Source organism: Triturus cristatus, chromosome 4_2 (assembly GCF_964204655.1).
Source record: "Triturus cristatus chromosome 4_2, aTriCri1.1, whole genome shotgun sequence".
NCBI classification, from domain to species: domain Eukaryota; kingdom Metazoa; phylum Chordata; class Amphibia; order Caudata; family Salamandridae; genus Triturus; species Triturus cristatus.
Window position 1 is genome coordinate 858173548 of NC_140586.1, and position 21500 is coordinate 858195047.

General features: G+C 47.5%; 1 protein-coding gene across 3 annotated transcripts in view; it reads right to left on the reverse strand.

Annotated features, from left to right (window-relative positions):
* The window catches only part of LOC146835264 (neutral amino acid transporter 9-like), a 519311-nt gene that overhangs the window by 415114 nt on the left and 82697 nt on the right, over positions 1–21500 (reverse strand). For all 3 annotated transcript variants that reach the window (XM_085602846.1, XM_085602845.1, XM_085602847.1), the window contains one exon: positions 18750–18914. In XM_085602846.1, the coding sequence (XP_085458972.1) occupies positions 18750–18914 (165 nt within the window). The remainder of the gene's footprint in view (positions 1–18749; positions 18915–21500) is intronic.

A 21500-nucleotide genomic window follows, 5' to 3' on the forward strand; every position in this document is an offset into this window, starting at 1 on the left:
GCAAATTTTCATGTTAGCACCCTGTTGTTGATAGGGCGCTAGTTTTATCTCTCCTTTTTTGGCTTTTAAAGCCAAAAAAGCAGAGATAAAGCCCTTGTTGATATGCCCCAAGGTTAGTATGGAAAGCCAGATGGATATATCAAGTCTGCAATGCGGGGGCGGGAAAAGCACATTCTTAAAACAGACTACACGTTGTGAGACAGTTACAATGTAAGGAATCCCTGCTAGCATCCCGCAACACTCCTCATTATTTAAAAGCAAATAACTACCGTTAGCCAGTAATGTGAAAGCTGGTGTAATAGCTGGCACAGGATTTCCCTTTAAAATGCAAGCTAAATTTGGTGCATGAACGATGCACGTGCCATGCAATTGTATAGTCTTGCAAACTAATGAGTAATCAGGTGTAGAAGTGCACTCCTCTCCTTTTAAATAAACCTCTTTACCCTCTCTCAGGCACCTGTATGTGAATGGGAGCAACCAAACCTCATGGAGAAAAGCGCTACCCAATGGTTCATATCTGCCCAAGGCATCATGTTTTATACATGAACTGAACTTAAACAAACGAAAAGGTAGTGTGATTAACCCATGAATAAGCCACACAGCCGAGTTCGATTCGGCCACAGAAAATGGTAAAAGTTCCAACTTTTCAATATGCAATAGCGAAAATGTAGCATCCTTCATGGACATGAACTGTTGTTTATCAGTCAAATTAAACGGTATAAACAAAGATGATGTATTCATGTAGTCCCAGGGAACTTTCTCAGCCTTCAATGGGGCATATCTACAAGGCGGCGATAAAAAATTATTGCCGCTTTTGCGGCCGTATTCTGCCGAAAAGCGGCGATAATTTCATCGCCTTATCAGCAAAGACACGATATCGCGTGTTTTGCTGATTTAGCGCCTCTTACAACAATGCCCAGCTTTGCATCTCTAATGAGATGCAAAGTGGGCGTTCTGTGTCAAAATAACTGGAGGAATGTCGCTAAGCGACATTTCTCCAATTATCAAGCTGCACGCAAACAAGCAGAGCGATAAGAAAAGTAGCGCTAACCACAGTTATCGCTACTTTCCTTACGCCTGCTTGTAATCTGGCTTAGCCATGTAATCCAATGGGAGGTGGATTACATGGCTAAAACCACCCTGCCCTATCAGCAAGGTATCGCTGGTCGCAGTGCAATTATCGCTGGATTTCCAGTGATAATCACACTGTTTTCCAGCTAACGCATGGATTCCTATCGCTTGGGAGATAAGCGTTGCTGATAGCATGCTATCTCCGCAATAGGGTCCAGCTTTAGCCTGCGATAATTATCCTCACGCTAAAAGCGCTGAGCGATAATTATCGCAGGCCCTTGCTGATATGCCCCAATGTTTGTAAAGTCCGTGCAAACTGCATTATAGAATGCAATTGATTTTGACCATGGTATAAAACAGACATGTCATCCTGTACAATATCCACAACAGATGAAACAATATTATCTAATGTGTAAATTCTGGAAGATTGAGTATTAATGCTATTATCAATGACAGCAAGCAGTTTTTCCAAATTAGCTTGATCAATAGCCCTAAATTTAGCAGCAGCTTCAATTTGAGATCATTTCCAAACTTCGTTGTAAATAGCATATACCCATCTCTTGGTCCTGCCTCCTATAGGGCCTTTAACAAAATCATTCAAATCAACATTGTCAGTCAATTGGGACAAATGAAGTTTAACTGACGCTAAGGTGGAATGTTTAAGCCAGTTTTGACATAATTTGCCTACTGAATAGGTAGCAACAGAATCGGAGGTTTTAAACTTGGGGTCCACCCTAACCTGTGTATAGCCTGATCTCAGACTCAGAAAACAATGTTGGCATGAATCTGAAGTTTTGTGCCATAATAACCATCCTTGGGGATCTAAGTTGGAAATATTGAAGGCTGTATTAGTAATTAGTGACTGTAATTAATCAAGGGACAAATATGTGTGATTGGCCCAGGTAGGATAAGCACCTAGATCAGGAATGGTAGGGGCATTCATCTTTTTAGAAGTAGCCAATCCAAAGCAAGTGGTTTGAAAAATAGTAGAATTCAAAAACAAAATGTGGCTCGGGATAAGGCATGCACGATGCAAAGCTTCGGTGCCCTGCACTTGCCAGCCTTTAGAACTCCAAACAGATTTAAGATCGATGGTATCCTTCCACAGCTCATAGCCCCCTATAGCCAATTCATCCAGAAAGGACTTTGAAAACAGTAATTTAGTATGTGTAAGTCTAACTTTGGAAGTTGATTTAGCAGATATTTTGAAATAAAAGGCTTCAGGATTGGATTCACTGAAATCTGTATAATATGTAAATTTTTTCAACAGAGTTTTCGAACTACCTTCAATGGGATCTAGGCAATGTTCCCATTGTGTATAATTAACGATATTTCTAAATGTGTTTGCTTTATGCAGGAAATGATTGCCATAGTGCTGGTAACAAAACAACTGTCCATAATTCACTGAGTCTAAGTACAAATCTTCAGCATCGAAAGCAGCATAATATTTCAAATCAGAAAAAAGAGCCTCAGCGGTTTGGACACCCCAATCATCAAAGCGTATGTTTTATTACACAACATCCCCCATAGAAACATGAAGTACATTGGGGACATTATTCATCTCTGTAGGGCCATGAATTTGAAATTTTACAGTATCCCATACAATCCCATCTAACACTGGCCAGGCAGTAATATTAACAAAAATCTGGCCCCTCTTCATGATATGTGATGAGGAGTGCAGTGCCAAAGTTCCATCAATTAATCTAATTGCAGATCTTTCGGTAAGATAATGTCCATTCACTAGACGAAAAAAGACAACCACAAATCCAATCGACATAAACAAAAAAATAATTGTGAGCACCAGCCAAATGTACGTCCAAAGGGGAATTAAAAAATTTCTTTTAAACCAAACAGCAAAAATCGAAATTTTTGATGGGGCACTCGATGTTGTAGAGTTAGTGTCAAATGAAAAACGTGACTGGTTGACTGCACTTAATTGCACACCAGGCAACAACACTTCTGTTGGATAGGTATAGTATCTTCATGGGGACCACCAGCTGGTGGAGTCAATAAAGGATTAGTAACTGTATGTATCTCAATGGCAATGTCAGGCCTGTTCGTATTTGCCGGAGCCAAAACAGAATTTCTCAGCATTGCTGGACATGAGACCACTGGAGTCATACTAAGAAGAATCGGCCACTCGTAGTTTGACATTGTCAATGGAGATGTACCTGTTATCCTTGCGACCAGGAAGTGGAGGTAAAATGAGTGTTCTTGTACCCTGCACGCCAAGCACCGGAACAGGTGCAAGATAAGAGGGGCTTAACTCCTTTTTGTTCTCCACCTTCTCACGGACCAGGTCACCGACTCGAGGTAGCCAGCCAACTATCAGAATCTGAAGTGCAGCATCATTTGTGGAGGGCAAGTGTTCCTTTGCAAGACTGTCTCGAGCCTCTTGTAGATTCTGTAACACAGCAGAATGATCATCTACGTCAAAGGGTGCGGCCGACGCAGCCATGTCTAGACCATCAAGGTCCGGGACAAACATTTTTATGCCAAAGATCATTTCGTATGGGGTCCGCCCACCCAGAGACCTTCTAGGGAGATTATTAAGTGTACGTTGTATGCCACAAAAATGGGCCAACCAGTTTCTAACAGTACCTAAAACCCTAGCTGTCAAGGATTGCTTTAAGTCATGGTTCATTCGTTCCACAACAGAATTGCCCACAGGCCGGTATGGAGCCAAAAATTTGACTTTGACCCCAAAGACCTCATGGCTTCTTTGTACGCCTTAGAGGCGAACACCAGACCCTGTTTCGAATGGAGGGTACCACATGCAAAAATTCCCACAAAGACACGCAAATCCCTGATGAAAGTTTGAGCATCAGCACTCCTTTGTGGCCTCATTCCCAATTCAACCGCCACCTCCGGACTGTGCTCATCCTGAACACGCTTAATCACGGAGGGCAGTACAGTCATAGACGGTGTGCCGAAGCACTTTGCGTAGACTGCTGCAAATACTTTATCCCATTCTCACAATCGGTCACCTTGGGTACTAATACTTTGCAAACTAATTGTAAGAATCCTGTGTTTCTCCACAGGAGTCGTATTAGGGAATACTGCTTCCAGTTGGTCAAATTTCTCAGCAAGCCAATAAGGCATATCGTTCTTATTCTGGGGGCGCTTGCCCATTACCGAATAAACCATGACGGGACTAATAGAAATCCCGGCCGTTCCAACTGGTTGCGTCGCAACTCCAGGTGTCCCCACCTGGAGATAGCGTGAGACGTATTGCACCAAAGCCCTATGCACCACTATCAAGGCGGTATGTAGCTGACGTAAGTCATCCACCGGGGCTAGTAAATAACGTGGATGAGGTGTGAACCCGGCCAAGACTGGCCAAGTGGCCCCAGGGATGGATAAGGGACCTAACCGAACCGGAGTTACGTGTGGGGGAGGGCGCCATTGAAGCAAATACGATGCTGCCATGCGGAAATCGGAATCTCCTGTATCCTATATGGTGTGTAATTCGCAGGAACTGCCGTAGGAGTGTAAGAGTGGAACCTGTTATCATCCGCATCCACTTCAGGAAATGTAACCCAAGAGTAGAACAGCTCATAGGGGAACAATGCATCGGCTCTCACTACGAAAATCACTGACATTCCATCGTCGGGCACCTCAAACTGCGTCAGATGACGCCAGAGTGGTGTGCGACTATGCGCTGCTATATTAACTTCAGCCATAAGGACGCAGAGAAGAAAAACAATCTATCCTAACCTGTAGCACAAAAAAGGGGCTGTAATTCAAAATGAAACCTTTTTAATTATCAAGCATGAATGAACCTATAATTTATTCATATAGGTAGGTTAATCCGTCACTTCTGTCAACCGGATACAGGAGTGAGGGTGTCGTGGACAAATATAAGCACTACTACTAAAACGTCTCGAATAAAAGACCAAAGACCAAACGTTAGGTACCCAGAACCCCAATCCGACTAGCATCAGTGTCTCATTAGTTCTCCGTACTACAGCGAAGCTACCAATAATTAGACAACCCAGAACAAACGACTTAACACTCTTTCATTTTTATTCTCATATCAGTCCACAACGTGAGTAATCAGAGACACAGAAAAGTTTAAAATGTTTATTTTTAACTACGTGCTCTAAGGTGCAGTATTTTGGCTAACATAAGCAGGCAAATGGTTAGAAATAAAACAATCAGCATTGATACAATTCCATAAAACACAAAGGGAGAAATCATATTATAATGATAGTGGAAACAGGTCTTATAGCGCCTTGTGTACCACCCTCCCCTGGCTAGAAGCTAGTTTTATAATAATGAAAGGTCTCTAGGTTTGAATGGGGAACCCCATACCTCCAAGATCAGCTAAGTTGAATCACATCACAGGATCAGCAACGCTCTCTGTAGATGGAAAGGCTTTCTCCAAGTGCCAGTATCATGCATGCAATGCAATATTAAAGGCACCCGAGTTTCAGATATTTGCAGCTGTGTGCTAGTTGTGTCTAGAGCGCGGGCCGATCAACCTGAATTCAACAGCATACATTGTTATTTGACCTTGAAGGCTTCTGCACACAGTGTTCAGACTAAGGTCGAGGTGTAAGTCTAGGGATGTGAAAAACAGACCGTTCTCATGTGAAGAAAAAGCAAGCAAGCAGTTTTACTTATTATAACAGTTACCTGTGGTGTTGTGTGCAAAAGCGGCAAAGTGGCAAGATGGCGTTTAACTTCTAAAATGCTTATGCTGGGGGCGTGGCCATGATGGCAGAAAGTTAGGACGTGTTCTGCCTTCTCTTCTCCACCTGTCGCACCATAAGCACCAGCATAGGCCTTATTTCGCACCGGCGATGGCACAACTGAACCCTAAACCATCTGGCTATTCCCGGGGGCTCCTCGGCTGAGCCATCTGCAATCCCGGCGACCGTCTCTGCGATTCCCGGCCCGCACTGGGCCTGCATCTCGGACAAGGACGAGACACTGAGGGAGGTGCTGCCGTGGCCGTTGCGACCGGAGCGGACGGCGCTACACCCAGAGCGGCCGCGGGGTGACGAGAGCCGAGCCCCGGCTGTCAGGGTGTGCCCCGCTGTCCGGGGCCGACGAACACCAGCGGCGGCGATCAGTAGCGGCCCGGTGGCCCGGGTCCTGTGCAGAGGGGAGGCCTAATCGAGACGCGCCTGAGGAGCGTGACCGCAACCGCAATGCCTCGAGCCCCGAGGCACGCATTGCGGAGCACCCGGAGTTCTCCTGACCCTTGGTGCCGTGGGACACCTTGGGCCCGGCGGCGATGAGTCTGGCTGCCCCCAGTACCTGGCTGCGATTTCTGCCTCACGCGGCCACCAGAGGACCTTGATTGTGCGACGGCCGGCCCGTGGGAGTCGGCGAACTTGGGGCTGCATCGGCCCGGAGCAGGCCCACCTCTCCTGTTTGCATTGCTGCAGAGGGGCTGGGCCCCTGCTTGGTGAGGCCCTCATCTCCCGCACCACAAGCTCCTGGAACTCCTGCTTTGTGGCACTCTGCGGAGCCCTGGTACGTCTCTACCCTGTGTACCCCCCGTGCCATTTTGCAACTCGCCGGGGGGGGCCTACTTAGGAGAGGGCCTGGGACTCTGGTGGCAGCGGGCCACATATTGCACTGTCCTGGGAGCGCAAGGGAGACATTTCATTACGGCGGTGGGACCCCATGGAGCTGCATTGGGCACCTCGCAGCCTGATTGGTGGGGAGCAGACTTAGAAGTTACTCGCGCTCTCTGCTACACAGCTGCCGGGCCAAGTGCGGTAAGGGGAAAGCAGTATGGTATCATCCCGGGGCAGGAGGGACAAATTGGTTACGAAGGAGAATTCCCTCAAGGTCCTCTTCACCCGTGCGCAGAATGGCAGCCAGACAATCCCCGGCCAGCAGGGTGAGGCGGAACGAATGGCTAATGCAGAAGACGCGCCAGTGACACAGGCCTTACTGGAATCCCTGTTTGCAGCTCTGCGTGAGGACCTCCAGACGGTTAAACAAGACCTCGCGGCTGAGATAAAGGACCTCCGCAAGGATTTTGATGACATTGGTGAGAGGGTAGCATCATTGGAGGACAAAAGCAACACCCGTGACACCGAATTGGCGGCCATGCAACAGAGGGTCCTCCGTATCCACGAGTAGCAGGTTGATGTCCAATCCCACCTAGAAGACCTCGAGAACCGTTCCCGCCGCCACAACATACGCATCTGGGGGGTGGGCACCGAAGAGGAAGCCGGAGACATTTTCGGATACGTGCGAGCCCTCTTCAATCACGTCTTGGGCAATCCGCCGGACTCTGACTTGAAACTGGATAGAGCACACAGGGTGGACCCAGGGCAAAATCCGGCAGATATCCTAGTCTGTGTCCAGGACTTTCGCACCAAGGAGGAGATCCTACGGAAAGCTAGATTGCTTCAGCCGATCACCTTCCGCAACCAATCACTGGCCCTCTATCAAGACCTGGTGGCCATTACACTCAAGAAACGCCGGACATTCCGACCCATCACAGAGGCCCTGCGCCAATGCAACATCATTCCACCTCGTCTTTCGACATGAGGGGACCTTATTTCAGCTTTGCTTTCTGTCTGAGGCCAGCAAACTATTGGGGATCCCTCTTCCGGAGGACACGGAGGATGAGGAACGCACAGACACCGGCTCCAACGACAACAGGCCAGGATGGTGGCAGCAGCGGCGGCAGGGAGTCCGGCGGCCGAACCCGCAGATGGTCAAGCAAGAACAGCAAGCTGTCCTGGAGGCTCCGTCGGGCGCTCTGGCGAAGACATCACCGAGTGACTGAGTCTGGCCACTATGCTGTATCCTTTATGTGGTTTGTTGCTGTCCGGGTTGGGGGAGAGGGGGTTGAGGTTCCCCATCGGCCACTATACATCCCCATAGACTCCTCCACTAGTCATCCTTGGATGAGGGACTAATGACTGAACTCCAGACTCTTTATGGCACCGGTTGCGCCTTGGTTTTTTGATCTTATCATTTGTGGGTTCTTGCTCTACTCTTCTTTCTCGCCAGACTCAACGACCTTGATCTCACAGACCTCTGGAGACACCAACACCCCAGGTTAGATACTATTCCAACGCCCACAAAACTTACGCTATGTTAGATTATTTCCTGGGTTCTAACGCACTGCGCGACGCCCTGCTCTCTACTGACATTCTGACGGCTGCCCTTTCCGATCATGCTCCCATGGAAGTGATTCTCGCCCTCCCATACCTTCAATGCCCAGCCCAACACTGGCGCTTTTGTGACGCTCTACTGCACAGACCGGACACAGTGGCCCAATTACAGAACGCCATAGAGGACTCACACACAACGACAACCCAGACACTGCCCTTTCCACGCGGTGGGAGGCTCTCAAAGCAGTTATTAGGGGCGAGGTCATCGGCATCTCATCCGCAGATAATGTGGACCGTAAGGCAAAGAGGGAGGAGTTGACCCAGAAAGTACGGGAACTGGAGCAGATGCGCCAGCGTACCAGAGTGCCCCGCATATGGCGGCAACAGATGGCTGCCCGGGCACAATTGACAGCCATTGATTGCGACATGGCGAAATACGCAGAGATGCGACTCCGACATTCCTTCTACACAGGAGGGGACAAATGTGGCTGCCTTCTAGCAAACAGACTCCAGGAGGTGAGACTGCGGGAGGGGGTCTGGTAAATTCGAGAAGACGCAGGGGAATTGCATTCGGAGGACACGGCTAGTGCCGAGACCTTTCGTAATTTCTACGCTCAACTTTACAATGCACAACTGTTTGATGGGCATGACATCGAGGCCTATCTCGATCATGCCCGTCTCCCCACCTTGACACCAGACCAAGCGGCCCACATAGAGAGGGATATTAGACCTGAGGAGGTTATCGTGACCATCTCCCGTCTGAAATTGGGCAAATTCCCCGGCCCAGACGGTTACACCGGTGCTTTCTATAAGCAGTTCTGCATGACCCTTGCCCCCTTACTCACCCGGCTTTTTAACTCCTTTGCAACGACCAGCGCGATCCCAGCCCCTATGTTAGAAGCGGCGATCGCTGTTCTCCCTAAGCCTGGGAAAGTCATGTCAGAATGTGGGTCATATCGGCCAATCTCCCTCTTAAATGTAGACCTGAAACTTTATACTGGCATATTGGCTTCTAGGCTCACCCCCTATATGCAGGGAATAGTGGATCCCGACCAGGCCGGGTTTATCCCGCAGCGACAGACCAGCGACAATACAAAACGCGTCGCACACCTCATAGAGAAGGTCTCATGCATCCCTGGAAAATATATGCTTCTGGCCATAGATGCGGAGAAGGTCTTTGACAGGGTCTACTGGCCGTTTCTCAAACAAACGCTGGTTCGCTTTGGCCTTGGGGAAAAGATGCAGACGCACAATTTTAACTGTTATAGAGCCCCCACAGCCACGGTACGGATCAACGGGCACACCTCCACCTCATTCACTATCCACAGAGGCACGCAGCAGGGATCCTCTTTGTCACCCCTGCTATTCGTGCTCAATATGGAGCCTCTGACCAGAGGGTGAGGGAGTGCTCACGGATTACGGGTATTCGTTTCGGAGGGGACACACATTCCATTAGCCTCTACGCCGACGATGTGCTCATCACCCTCAAGGATCCGGAGCAGTCGCTGGGAGCTGTTATGGAAAAACTGGACGCCTTTGCCAGTGCTTCCGGGTTTAAGGTTAATCTGTCCAAATCTAAAGCGATGAATCTTTCCCTGTCACCACAGGAGCTGGAGGCCTTGCGGGCTCGCTACCCCCTACATTGGTCCGCAGATACTGTCCCGTACCTGGGTGTATAACTGGCTCCCACCCTACAAGCCATGCATACCTCTAACTACTCTTTCCTTCACTCTCACATCCACGCTGAGCTGCAGAGGTGAAAACACGATCAGATCTCTTGGTTGGGGCGAGTGGCAGCTATTAAGATGACAATACTCCCCAAAATTCTCTACTTATTTCAGGCGCTTCCCCTGCCGCCACTAACCGGTTGGCTCCATAAGGTGTAGTCGGAGCTTTCTCAGTTTATCTGGCAAGGACGCAAACCGCATCTCAAACGGTCGGTTGGATTTCTCCCGCCCCACGAAGGGGGTCTGGGAATCCCGGATCTCACGCTTTATTTTTACGCTGCACAGCTCTGATACTTGGTGGAGTGGAGCCGGGCTGAATCTGAAAGACATTGGCTCTTTCAGGACCGGGCCGTAGCCGGCACGTCTCTCATGAAAATACCCTTCCTTCCTTCCTCACCGCCCTCCCAATCTTTACGCCTCTGAAGTGACTCGCTCACTTCTCACCGACCGGGATGTGTCATAGTCTCACAACTTTCCCATCTCCGCTCACACCCTTGGTGGACAACCCAGACTTTGGCCCCAGAATGGGCCATCAGCCCTACTGGTTGTGGCGGAATGCCGGCTGTCGAGCACTAGGTCTTTTATTTGCCAGGGGCGACATCATCCCCTTCCCGCAGCTTCGGGCAGACTACGGCCTCCCGGAATCCGAACACCTGCACTACTTACAAGTCCGACACTAGGCCATGCACCCTGACAATCGATCCCAGGCCACTAGACTCCTTACCACATTCGAACGGTGGCTCATCACACGGACCTCCGAGAAGTTAATTTCTGACCTTTATAAGATGCTCCTGTCCAGATATACCCATACTTACCATGTGGGCCGTTCGCGCTGGGAGGACGATCTGGGTCATTCCCTTAGTCTTGCAGAATGGGAGGGTGCTTGCCATAACGCAACACACATTAGGCCTCACTAAAACCCTCACCAAGTTGGTGTATCACTGGTATTATACTCCGATGAGGCTCCACTGAACTGACCCGACGCAAAGCCCAGACTGCTGGCGGGGTTGTGGGAAGAGAGGCACACTGCCCCATCTATTATGGGACTGCGAACATCTGCAGGACTACTGGAAGCACATTCTCGACGACGTGGACAAGCACCTCAACACTGAAATCCCTAGGTTCCCTGCCTATGTCCTCTTCGGGGTGCCTAACCCGCCCACTGAAATCTAGACGAGGGAAGCAGATAGCTATAGCACTGGGCACAGCAGTACAGACCATATTAATCCCCGCACACTCCAGCTGGTACCAACGACTTTGGCACGTGCTAGGTATGGAAAAAATTTCCCTGTGAAAGGTTCCTCCTTCAGCGACTTGTGGCAGCCCTTCCTCTCACTGCTCGTGCAAGAATTTCATGAGCTTTATTGCCCGATATACCTTTTCCTGCTACGCCTCACGTCGCAAGACATCCCTGCATAGGCAGGCTCACCTGCAGGACTACTGATTTGCCTGACACGGCCCTACTTTGTTAATATGGACCGGGTAGGGGTGGGGGGTGGCTCTTTTCCGGTATTCCTTCTACTTTCTTTTCTGTCTGTTAGGGAGGTGGGTGGGAATGTATTTGTTCCTTTTTCCTTTTATGTTGCTTTTGGCTTTAAAATGCACTGATCGGTACTGTGAACTTGCCTTTTTCGCAGTGTGTAATAAAGGAATTAAACCAAAAAACGCTTATGCTAACATAGCAATGTGTGCAGGCAGAACCCTGTCTTCACTACAAAAGCTGATGTGGTATTTCGTGGTATTTCGCAGCTACACCATTCAACTTTCAGGATCCCTTCCCAGTCACCCTGTGCACTATTTCGAGCTGATTGCCCTATAATCTGCGAGAGATGTTATTCACTGCCCTCTAGAATCTCGTCCCATAATGCTTTGCAGGTCCTTTGGTTGAGATTGTGTTTTTGCCCATAACTGTGTTTGGGGTGGTCCTTGGAGGATGGGACCACCACCGAATAGTTCAGCATGATGTGCTTTTTGTGTTCAAGGCATCTGCTTGGTTCTCTTCCAAGGTTAGGAAGGTCACAAAAATCATCACCTCTCTCACTGCTTGCTGTATCTTCATTTTAACTTTTGTGAGATGTCTATATGCATTTTTGCATGTGAAGATAGATTTATTTCTTATTTTATCAAGGGTATGTGAGGTTTTATTAATTGGGATGAGACGGAACGGAGCGTAGAGTTTTTGTCAATCCCACAGAATTCCATTTAGTGGTAGTCTGCCAACTATGCTCACCCTTAGTATTTACCCCTAAGAGGTCTCCCAACAGACCTCCAGTGCCCAGAACAGAAATATTAGGGCATGCCTAGTCCGCTCTGCTCTCCACAGACCCCAGGTAGTCCACAGCCAGGTCGCTTTGCTTAAGTCATGGGTGTGATGGTGCACGACATGGCCCTCCATAACATGGTGACCCCTCAGTTTTGAGCTGCGTCCCAGGGTCCGCGGTGCTCCTGCAAGGTTCCTGCTTTAGGTGGGGACCGAGACAGTCAGACAGTCCTGCACTGTGTGCTCTCTCTGCCGCTCTCCAGTAATCAGTGGACTGCCAGCCAGCCCGCTTCGTGCCTTCACCACCAAACCAGTGGGACATAGCTTCCCTGCTACTAGATCGCCAACTGGGCTGTGTTGCACGGAAGAGATTGCGATGCCGTTGCTGGGACTGCTGCTGTGGGGGTTATCAGCCACTCACTCATTCACCCACTCATCCATACACCGTTTCCCCCTTCCTTCCAATGAATATCCCTTCCATCTTTTTCCCTCCTATTTACCCATCTTTCGCTCTTCCTTGCTCCTGCTTATTCTTTTATAGACTCTGTGTTTTTTTAAAGCAGTATTGATCAGCTTTTGTCTTCCGAGTTGAGGACAGAAGAGGCCCATAAAGAACCCCCACCCCTGCTAAATCTGCTGAAGAGGGAGGTTCACGACACACTGCATCCATCCATCCATTCACTCTGACATCCTTCCTCAGATCTATCCACCCTACCATCCATCCACTTATCCATCCACTCTGCCAACCATCCATCCATCTATCCCCTCTGCCATCCATCCATCCACCCATTCTGCCGTCCATCCATTTATTCTGCCATCCACTCATCTTGCATTCATCCACTTTGCCATCCTCCGATTCATCCATGTATTTGTCCATCCACTCTGCCATCTATTCATGTTTCTATTTACCCACTTATCCATTCTATCATTTTACCTGTCCATCTACCTTTCCTTCCATCCTTTTACTCTGCCATCATTTCACCTGTCCTTCCACCCATCCATTCACTCACTCATCCATCCATCATCCTTTTACTCTGCCATCCTTTGATCAGCCTATTCATTCATTCAGCCTTCTACTTACTTATTCATCTAACCAGTTAGCTATACACCCACTCATCCATATATCCTTTCAACTTTCCTTCCATTCAATATTCCTTCCATCTTCCCCTCTTCTATTTACCCATCTAGCATTTTTCTTTCCTCCTGCTTATTCAGGAATCCTGACGTATCTGTCAGCTCAAAAAAGGCGCTTTGCTGGAGTGTGCCACGAAACAGACATCTCCAGCAATGTGTCATTTCACATTGGGCAAGGATCATGTGAAAAGGCCTGCGTCACCCCTTCCGCCTGCTTCAAGCAGGCGTAAGGATTTGACGCAGTGACGCCGTAGAAGTGACACAGTGAAATCTCATAAATTTCATAGCGCCACTTCTACAAGGCTTTTCTGCGGGAAACAACCTTTACAATGCAGTCATTACAACGCACTACGTTTACAACGCAGTCATTACAACGCAACATCCTTTACATCGCAGGCCATTACAATGCAGCCATTACATTGCATGTCACTACAACGCATGTCATTACACACCGCATGTCACTACAACGCATGCCATTTCAACGCATTATGAGGTAAGTAAAGGGGAATAGTAATTTTTACCCCTACACCATCCAACACTTACCTAACTGTTGCACTCACTGGAGTGGGAATAGTAATTTATACCCCTACATTATCCAACACTTACCCTGCTGTTGCACTCACTGGAGTGGGAATAGTAATTTTTACCCCTACACTATCCAACACTTACCCTACTGTTGCACACACTGGAGTGGGAACAGTAATTTTTTACCCCTACACTATCCAACACTTACCCTACTGTGGCCCTAAACGTAATATGCATTGTAATGGTATGCGTTGTAATAGTATGCGTTGTAATGGAATGCATTGTAAATATAGTTCCTAAAAATGCGTTGTGTATGTATGTATGTATTTGGTATTTGTTAGACGCGTATGTCACCCATAGGTCTCATAGCGCCAGCAGATACTCCGAGAAACCAGAATTCGGCAGAGCTAGAAAAGCCAGGTTTTAAGGGTTTTACGGAACCTCTTATGATCAGGTGCCAATCGGAGATATAGAGGCACGGTGTTCCATGTTTCAGGGGCAATTTTGGAGAAAGATCTACCCCCATTCCTTACTGTACAAACTTTTGGTACTGTTAGGAGCTGTTTACTGGTAGAGCGGAGGGTTCTGACTGGTTGATATTTTATCAGTTTATTAGCTAGATATTTTGGCCCTTTACCATTAAGGGTCTTATGGACTAGACAGCATAGTTTGAATTTGATCCTCTTTTTGATGGGGAGCCAGTGTAGGGTCTTCAAACTGGGCGCGGAGGGAGTGCGGGGAGGGAGGTTTAGGACTAGCCTGGCCGCAGTGTTCTGCAAGACCTGAAGTTTTGTCAGATACTCTTCATTTATGGAGGTAAGTAGTGCATTTCGTAGTCAAGACAGCTAATGATTAGTCCCTGTACTAGGGGCATGCGCGAGGATAGAGGAACCCATTTGAAGATTTTCTTGAGATTACGCATTATACCGTAGCTGGTACGTACTACATTAATATTGTGGTCCGCCATGGAGAGTTTATTGTCTATTATTATACCCAGATTTCGTGCTACTGACTTAGGTGCGGGGCAGGGTCCCAAGGCAGGCGGCCACCAGTCATCTGTCCACAGTTTCTGTGCATCACCGAAGAGCATGATTTCAGTTTTGCTTGCATTGAGTAATATGTGGTTGTTTGTCATCCAATCATTTATGGTCATCATGCACTGTTTGAACCTAATTTTAGTGTCAGTGGGATCTGGTCCAAGGGTGATTAGCAACTGTGTGTCATCAGCGTATGACACTGTTTTGAACCCATGTGCTTTGATTATTTTTGCCAATGGGGACACATATAGGTTGAAAAGTGTGGGGCTTAATATGGATCCCTGGGGGACTCCCTTATCAATTTTCTGGCTTTAGATGAAAAGTTTTCAATTTGGACCTTGGAGGACCGATCTGTCAGGTAGCTCTTGATCCAGTTTAACGCTGGGCCCTCGACACCAAACTCCAACAGGCGTTCCAAGAGGATGCCATGTGAGATGGTGTCGAAGGCAGCCGACAGGTCAAGTAAAATCAGGATGGCAGATTGTCTTGTGTCAAGAGATAGTCAGATGTTGTCAACTATCTCGAGTGAAGCCGTTTCAATGCTATGAAAGGCCCAAAACCCTGATTGGGATGGGTCCAACAGGTTGTTGTTTTCTAGATGTGTATATAGTTGATTGTTGACCAGCGATTCCATGACTTTGCTAAATAGGGGCAGGAGAGAGATGGGTCATTAGTTAGCAAGTTGTTTGGGGTCGGCTGTCGGCTTTTTTAGGATTGGTCGATTATGGCCTCTTTCCAGTGTGAGGGTACGGTGGATTATGATAGTGAGAGATTGAAAATTTTGATTAGGGCGGAGGGCGGGTGCAATTTTGGATAGAGTCTGAGAGGAGGCCGGATCAGTTGGTGATCCAGATTTAATCTTGGTTAAAGAGAGGGCCACTTCTTCCTCAGTGATAGTGTGGAATTCATTGAGGGCAGTTGTGTGCAAGGGAAGAGACTTATTGGCTGTCTGTTTGGGTGGTGTGTTGTTTGGTTGGGGAAACAGTTTATGAATGTCGTTTATCTTGTGTACGAAAAGGATGAGAGGGAATCGACCCACTCTTGGGTCGCAGTGAGTGGTTGCTGGCATGAAGGGGGATTGGTGAATTCCTTTACTATTTTGTACAGCTCTTTGTGTGAAATTGAAGCCAGGTTTATTCTATTTCCCAAGTAAACTTTTTGGCTGTGGCAATATGGTCCATATAGAGCCGATGCATTGTTTTGTAGTGCTGTCTGTCTGTTATGTTTTTTGAGTGATGCCATTAGCGTTCAGCTTTCCTGACGGCGTGTTTGACAATTTTTAGGTCTGGGGTGTACCAGGGGGAGAGTTTATTTGGGCATCTAGTTGGCTTCCTGGGGCGATTGTGCCTAGGTTCGTATTGATTGCAAGTTCCAGATCTATAGCTGCCTTCTTTGACTGGGTTATCTCCGTAGGGGAGAGGGGAATAAAGTGAGTGGAAAAAGATTCTGGGGCTTATTTATGAGCCCTTGCGTCACTTTTGCATCGCTGGTGCGTAACTTTTTATAACGCACCAATGCCTTGTTGCGCCATATTTACAAAGTGACACATCTAGGTAGATGCGTCACTTTGTAAACCCCTGCGTCACATTATACTTGCGCCAGGTATAATGTATGCAGGGGGGCGTTCCGACGCAAAAAAGGGCCGTAGAAGTGACGCAGTGGAATCTATAAGATTTCACGGCCCCACTTCTAGGACGCAAATGCGTCAATATCTTACCTCTGCCTCATGGCAGGCGTAAGACTAACGCAAGTACATTTAACATGGGACTTGCCCATGTGTAATGACCCATTGCTGGAGTTGCTGCACTTTTGTGACAAACTCAAGCAAAGCGTCATTTTTGCGCCTACAGATACTGACGTATCTGTAACTCCTTGCGACATGATGCGTCATACTTTAAATATGACGCATCATTGGTGTCGCAAGGAGGTCGCAATGAAAAGTGTTGCATCGCTGTTTTCTCGCAGCGATGCGTCACTTTTTATAAATGAGGTCCTCTAAGTTTATCTTGTTCCAAGGTCTACTCAGTTTATGTTCTTTGCTGGATTGGGGTTGAGTCAGTTTCCCATGTATGAGAAACCTAATCACATGGTGATCCGACCATAGAACTGGAAGTAACTGGTCGATCACTATGCTGGGCGAATTTGTGAATAAAAGATCTAAGGAGTGACCAGCGGTATGTGTAGGACCTATCACCAGTTGTTTTAGGCCCAATGCGTTTAGGCTGGTGATAAGGTCGTTTGTATGGGCTTCCGATAGTATTTCCGCGTGATAGTTACAATCTCCTAGTAGGAGAAAGTTGCCCGCGGCCAGAACATGTGGTGCGATCGTCTCACTTAGTTTGTTGGTGAACTTTGATTTGTTTCCAGGGGGCCTATAGAGGAGAGCGCCTTTCCAGGACTCTTTGCTAGTGTGCTCTATTGTAAAGATACAGATTTCGCCCCATTCTGCTTGATGGGATTCTATAGTATGTATTTTAGTGTTTGCCCTGAAAGCAATTGCTACTCCCCCGCCTCTTCTGTCTTTCCTATCTAGTCTAGTCAGCTGGTAGTCAGGGGGGAGGGCTACAGCGATGTCTGGTAGTGACGAGTCTTGGAGCCATGTTTCTGCAATAAAGAATAAATCAGGTTTTTCTGAATCCAGTAAGGACCAGATTTCTAATGCGTGTTTAGGGAGGGAGCGTGCGTTACAGTATAAGCAAATCAGGTGTTTAGACTTCGAAGTTATGGATTTTCTTTGGAATAAATTGGAACTGCAGTGGGTTATTTCGCGTTGTCTACTGAGTCGAGGGAGCTCATGTGCTGTATGATCCGTGATAAGTGGAGTGGGGGTATTGCCTGGCTGGCTGTGGAGTTCTCTGTTTAAGGAGCGGAGTTCCTGACTAGTGTATTGAAGAATAGCCATCTAAGGCTAGTGGGGAGGACTTCGTGGGTAAAATGGGCAGGGTGTCTGATGTCTGGCGGCGGTCAGGCATGGACGGGCGCAGACGGGCTTGCCATTGGCGCGCCTTTGGCACGCAGCTGCGCGCGTCCGCTCGATGCACTTCCTTTTAAGGCAGGAAGTGGGCGGGACAGCAGCAGCGTGAGTGGAGCGCTGACCTGGCGTCAGGGGGAAGTGGGTTTAAAAACAAAGATGGTGCGGCCAGTGCCCGAATCAGGGGATCACGGTTTGATCCCCGGCACCGGCTGCAGATTAGCCCAGCACCATGTGACTCTGGGCAATAGCTTGCTTAATCTTCCTTACGGCCCCCAGCGCCTAGAGACCCTTACGGGTGATTGTTTGCGCTTTATAAATGTGGAATATTGTGCCGTCCGTGAATCGGCACAAGCCGCTATGTACCAGGAGGGCACAAAATACACAGGTGAACAGTGCAACAATTTTAAAAGTTTAAAAGTTCTGGCAGAGTCAGTTCTGCCTGACCTGTCGCATGTGATGGCATGCGTTGTAAAAATATGCATTGTAAAGGATGTTGTGATGTAAAAACTGCATTGTAAAGACATGCGCTGTAAATGATTGCGTTGTAACGTCATCCATTCCTTTTCTGCGTCGGAACGTCCATCCTGCATACATTATACCTGTTACAGGTATAATGTAGCGCAGGGGTTTACAAAGTGACGCATTTACCTGGAAGCATTACTTTGTAAATATGGCGCAGTGTGGAGCATTTTTTATGCCGCTACAGCGTCACAAAAAGTGACGCAATGGTGGTGTAAGGGCCTCATAATGAGACCCACACTTCTGATATCAGAGTCTTTTGAGACTGAGGAAGGAACCCATAAATCTATCTCACGTCATAGTGAGACAGTGCTATATACTCTTGTGAGCCCTCGCCCCCAGCCCCCTCTCCCTGGCTGGTTCCGTTGGTGTGTGTATCCTGTATATTACATGTCACAGTGGTGGTTTTCTTACCATAGATGAACTCCCCGGTGTTGTAGAGGAAGTTGGCCATGAGGACCCAGTAAATAACCAGGGCTCCACCAACGACCAGCATGGAGAAGAAGAGACACAGCCAGCGGCCTATCCTGCCGAAGTAAAACTCACACACTTCTTGGAACTCGATGGAGAGATCCTTCCCTAGGGAAAGGAAGGAGAGCAAGGGTGACATCAGACTCGGGTCTGTGGGAGGATGGCATCACATGTGCTAAGGAAGAGTGACAGCATATAATGAACATATGTTATAACACACTGATCTGAGAAGGAGTGACATAATTTGGGATTAGGGAGAGACATAACACCCTACTGTAAGCAATACTTACATTTTATATTGTTTAAGAAGAGACTGACAGCACAAAATACTCCTTTGAAGATGGTCATCACATATCACACTGAGAGAGAGTGACATCATGCTTTGCTTTAAGTAAGAGTAACAGCACATATCAATTAAGGACGAGTGAGGGGGCACCACACTATAATCTGGGAACGATATGGGACAATGACATCTTGGATTGCCCTAAACTAATAGATTCATTCACAAACATCAAAGGGCTAAATATAACAAAGAGTTCTAAAACCTGGATTGTATTTACATTAAAGAGGAAAGCAAAATGCAAATTGTGGCAAAATAATAGTTACCACCTAATGCATGCATCAATTAATGCAAATAAACAAATCATGGCAAATAAAGGCATTTTTTGAAAGGAAGAAAACATGTTACTTAACCCCTTCCCCGCTCATGACGGAACCGCTCCGTCATGAGCCACGGTTGCCGTGTGCTCATGACGGAGCGGTTCCGTCATGCCACGACCGTTGGCGGCCGCTCCGCCCACGCGGCGCTGTTTCCCCGCCTGTGCGGGGGGACAACGCAACTGGGCGGAGTCATGACGGAACCGCTCCGTCATGAGCACAGCTCAACCGTGGCTCATGACGGAGTGGCTCCGTCATGAGCACAGCGCCACCGCGCTGCCCCCGCACCCCCCAGCGCTGCGGCGGAATTCCCGCCGCAGCGAAAGGGTTGAAAAAAAAATGTTTATGATAATCTGCAGATTTTTACAAAAAATATTTTTTCTTGTAGCTCAAACGGTTCAAAAGTTACTAAAATCGCAGTGACACATGTTGCCGCACAGTGGAAGGCCCTTTGCAAAAGTTGACAGGTCACCTTTCTGTTGCTTATTGCTGTATTTGCATATTAAATTGGTACTAATGAGGAGCAACCAATGCCCACACAGTGATTAGGAAGTAAAAAATGAAAAAATCATGAAGTAATACTATTACAAAAAGTGCAGCATTGCGCCACATAATTTGCTTTTTCTTGCCAAATAATTTACTCAACTCTGCCGTATTAATTTGGCCCTCCCCTGCCACATAATTCCAGTGACTCTGATTATCTTATATATCAATTGGTGAACAAAAATATTCCCAATTTTGGATATTAATTAATTGAAAAAAATCCCACATAAACATATAAATCTGTATCAGTTAATTTTTTACTCCAAAAAATCATTATATAATTGAAAAATGTTCTTATACTTTTGATAGAAATGCTCACGGTCCAAATCCTAGTATATTTATCACATGCCTTAGTTCAAAGGCTGGAGGTTCTTTTGATTTCCTCTTCGCTCGTGAAAAGATGATTGCAATGAAAACAAATTTGTGTACTCAAATTTGAGGCTGAGAAGATATTAGGTGAAGGTGGTATAGCACAGACCACGGACACATGATTCTGAGTGAAAAATGCCGTTTTTATTGAAACAGGTGCACATCACACATTTTCCCACTAATTCTGTCGCACAAAACTAAAGCTTCTCTATACAAAAATGTCACCTACAAGTCATCCTACCACACCCGTAAATGCCCTTCCACTTAACCTAAACCTGTAACATCTACATCCTACCATATCTTAACTTCTGCAATTGTGACCTTTAACCTCCCTACTGTTTCTCACTGCATCTATTAACCTGTAAGTAAACTAACTTCCTATAATGTAATCTTTCACTTCCAGCCTCGTCCAACTATCAGCTTGTTCACACCCTCACTGTCTGCCTGGTTCGCTGATGGCAACAACAATAAAATTATCTAAACTCATGCAAACTTCTCAGCCAGAAAAAGCCCTTAACCATCTGACTTTTTCTGCCCCCCCACACAAACCCCACCAATTGAAATATTCTCATTGTCTTGCCAACATTTCATCATACAACTGTAACAGATACTGATCCATGCTGCACCAGGGAAGAAGGACTCCGCCCCGTGAAAAAATGCAATATTGTCATACTTCAAATCGGCCTGCTCGATCCTACCTAAATCTGAATCCCTACAAATATTCCTCCTTTCCCTAATGACCTCCCGACGATCCGTATCAATAGCTGCGGGCTTGCCTCTCCTGACCCCTTTCCCAGTGATGACAGTTCCCTGGGACTTTGGCCGGTCAGAGAGAACACTGGGCTGCTCCCAAGGTCACGCCTCACACGGCCGGTGAACACATGCATCTCACACGGCCGGTCAACACATGCATCTCACACGGCCGGTGAACACATGCATCTCATACGGCCGGTCAACACATGCATCTCACACGGCCGGTGAACACATGCCTCGACCCGGCGCACAGCACACCATTCATGCCTCACTGCGAACTGCCTACCGGTCCCAGATTTCCACTTACCATGGTGCTTTATGGGCACCCAAAAATCACTGCTCCGCTCCACTTCCCCACCGACATGCAATATT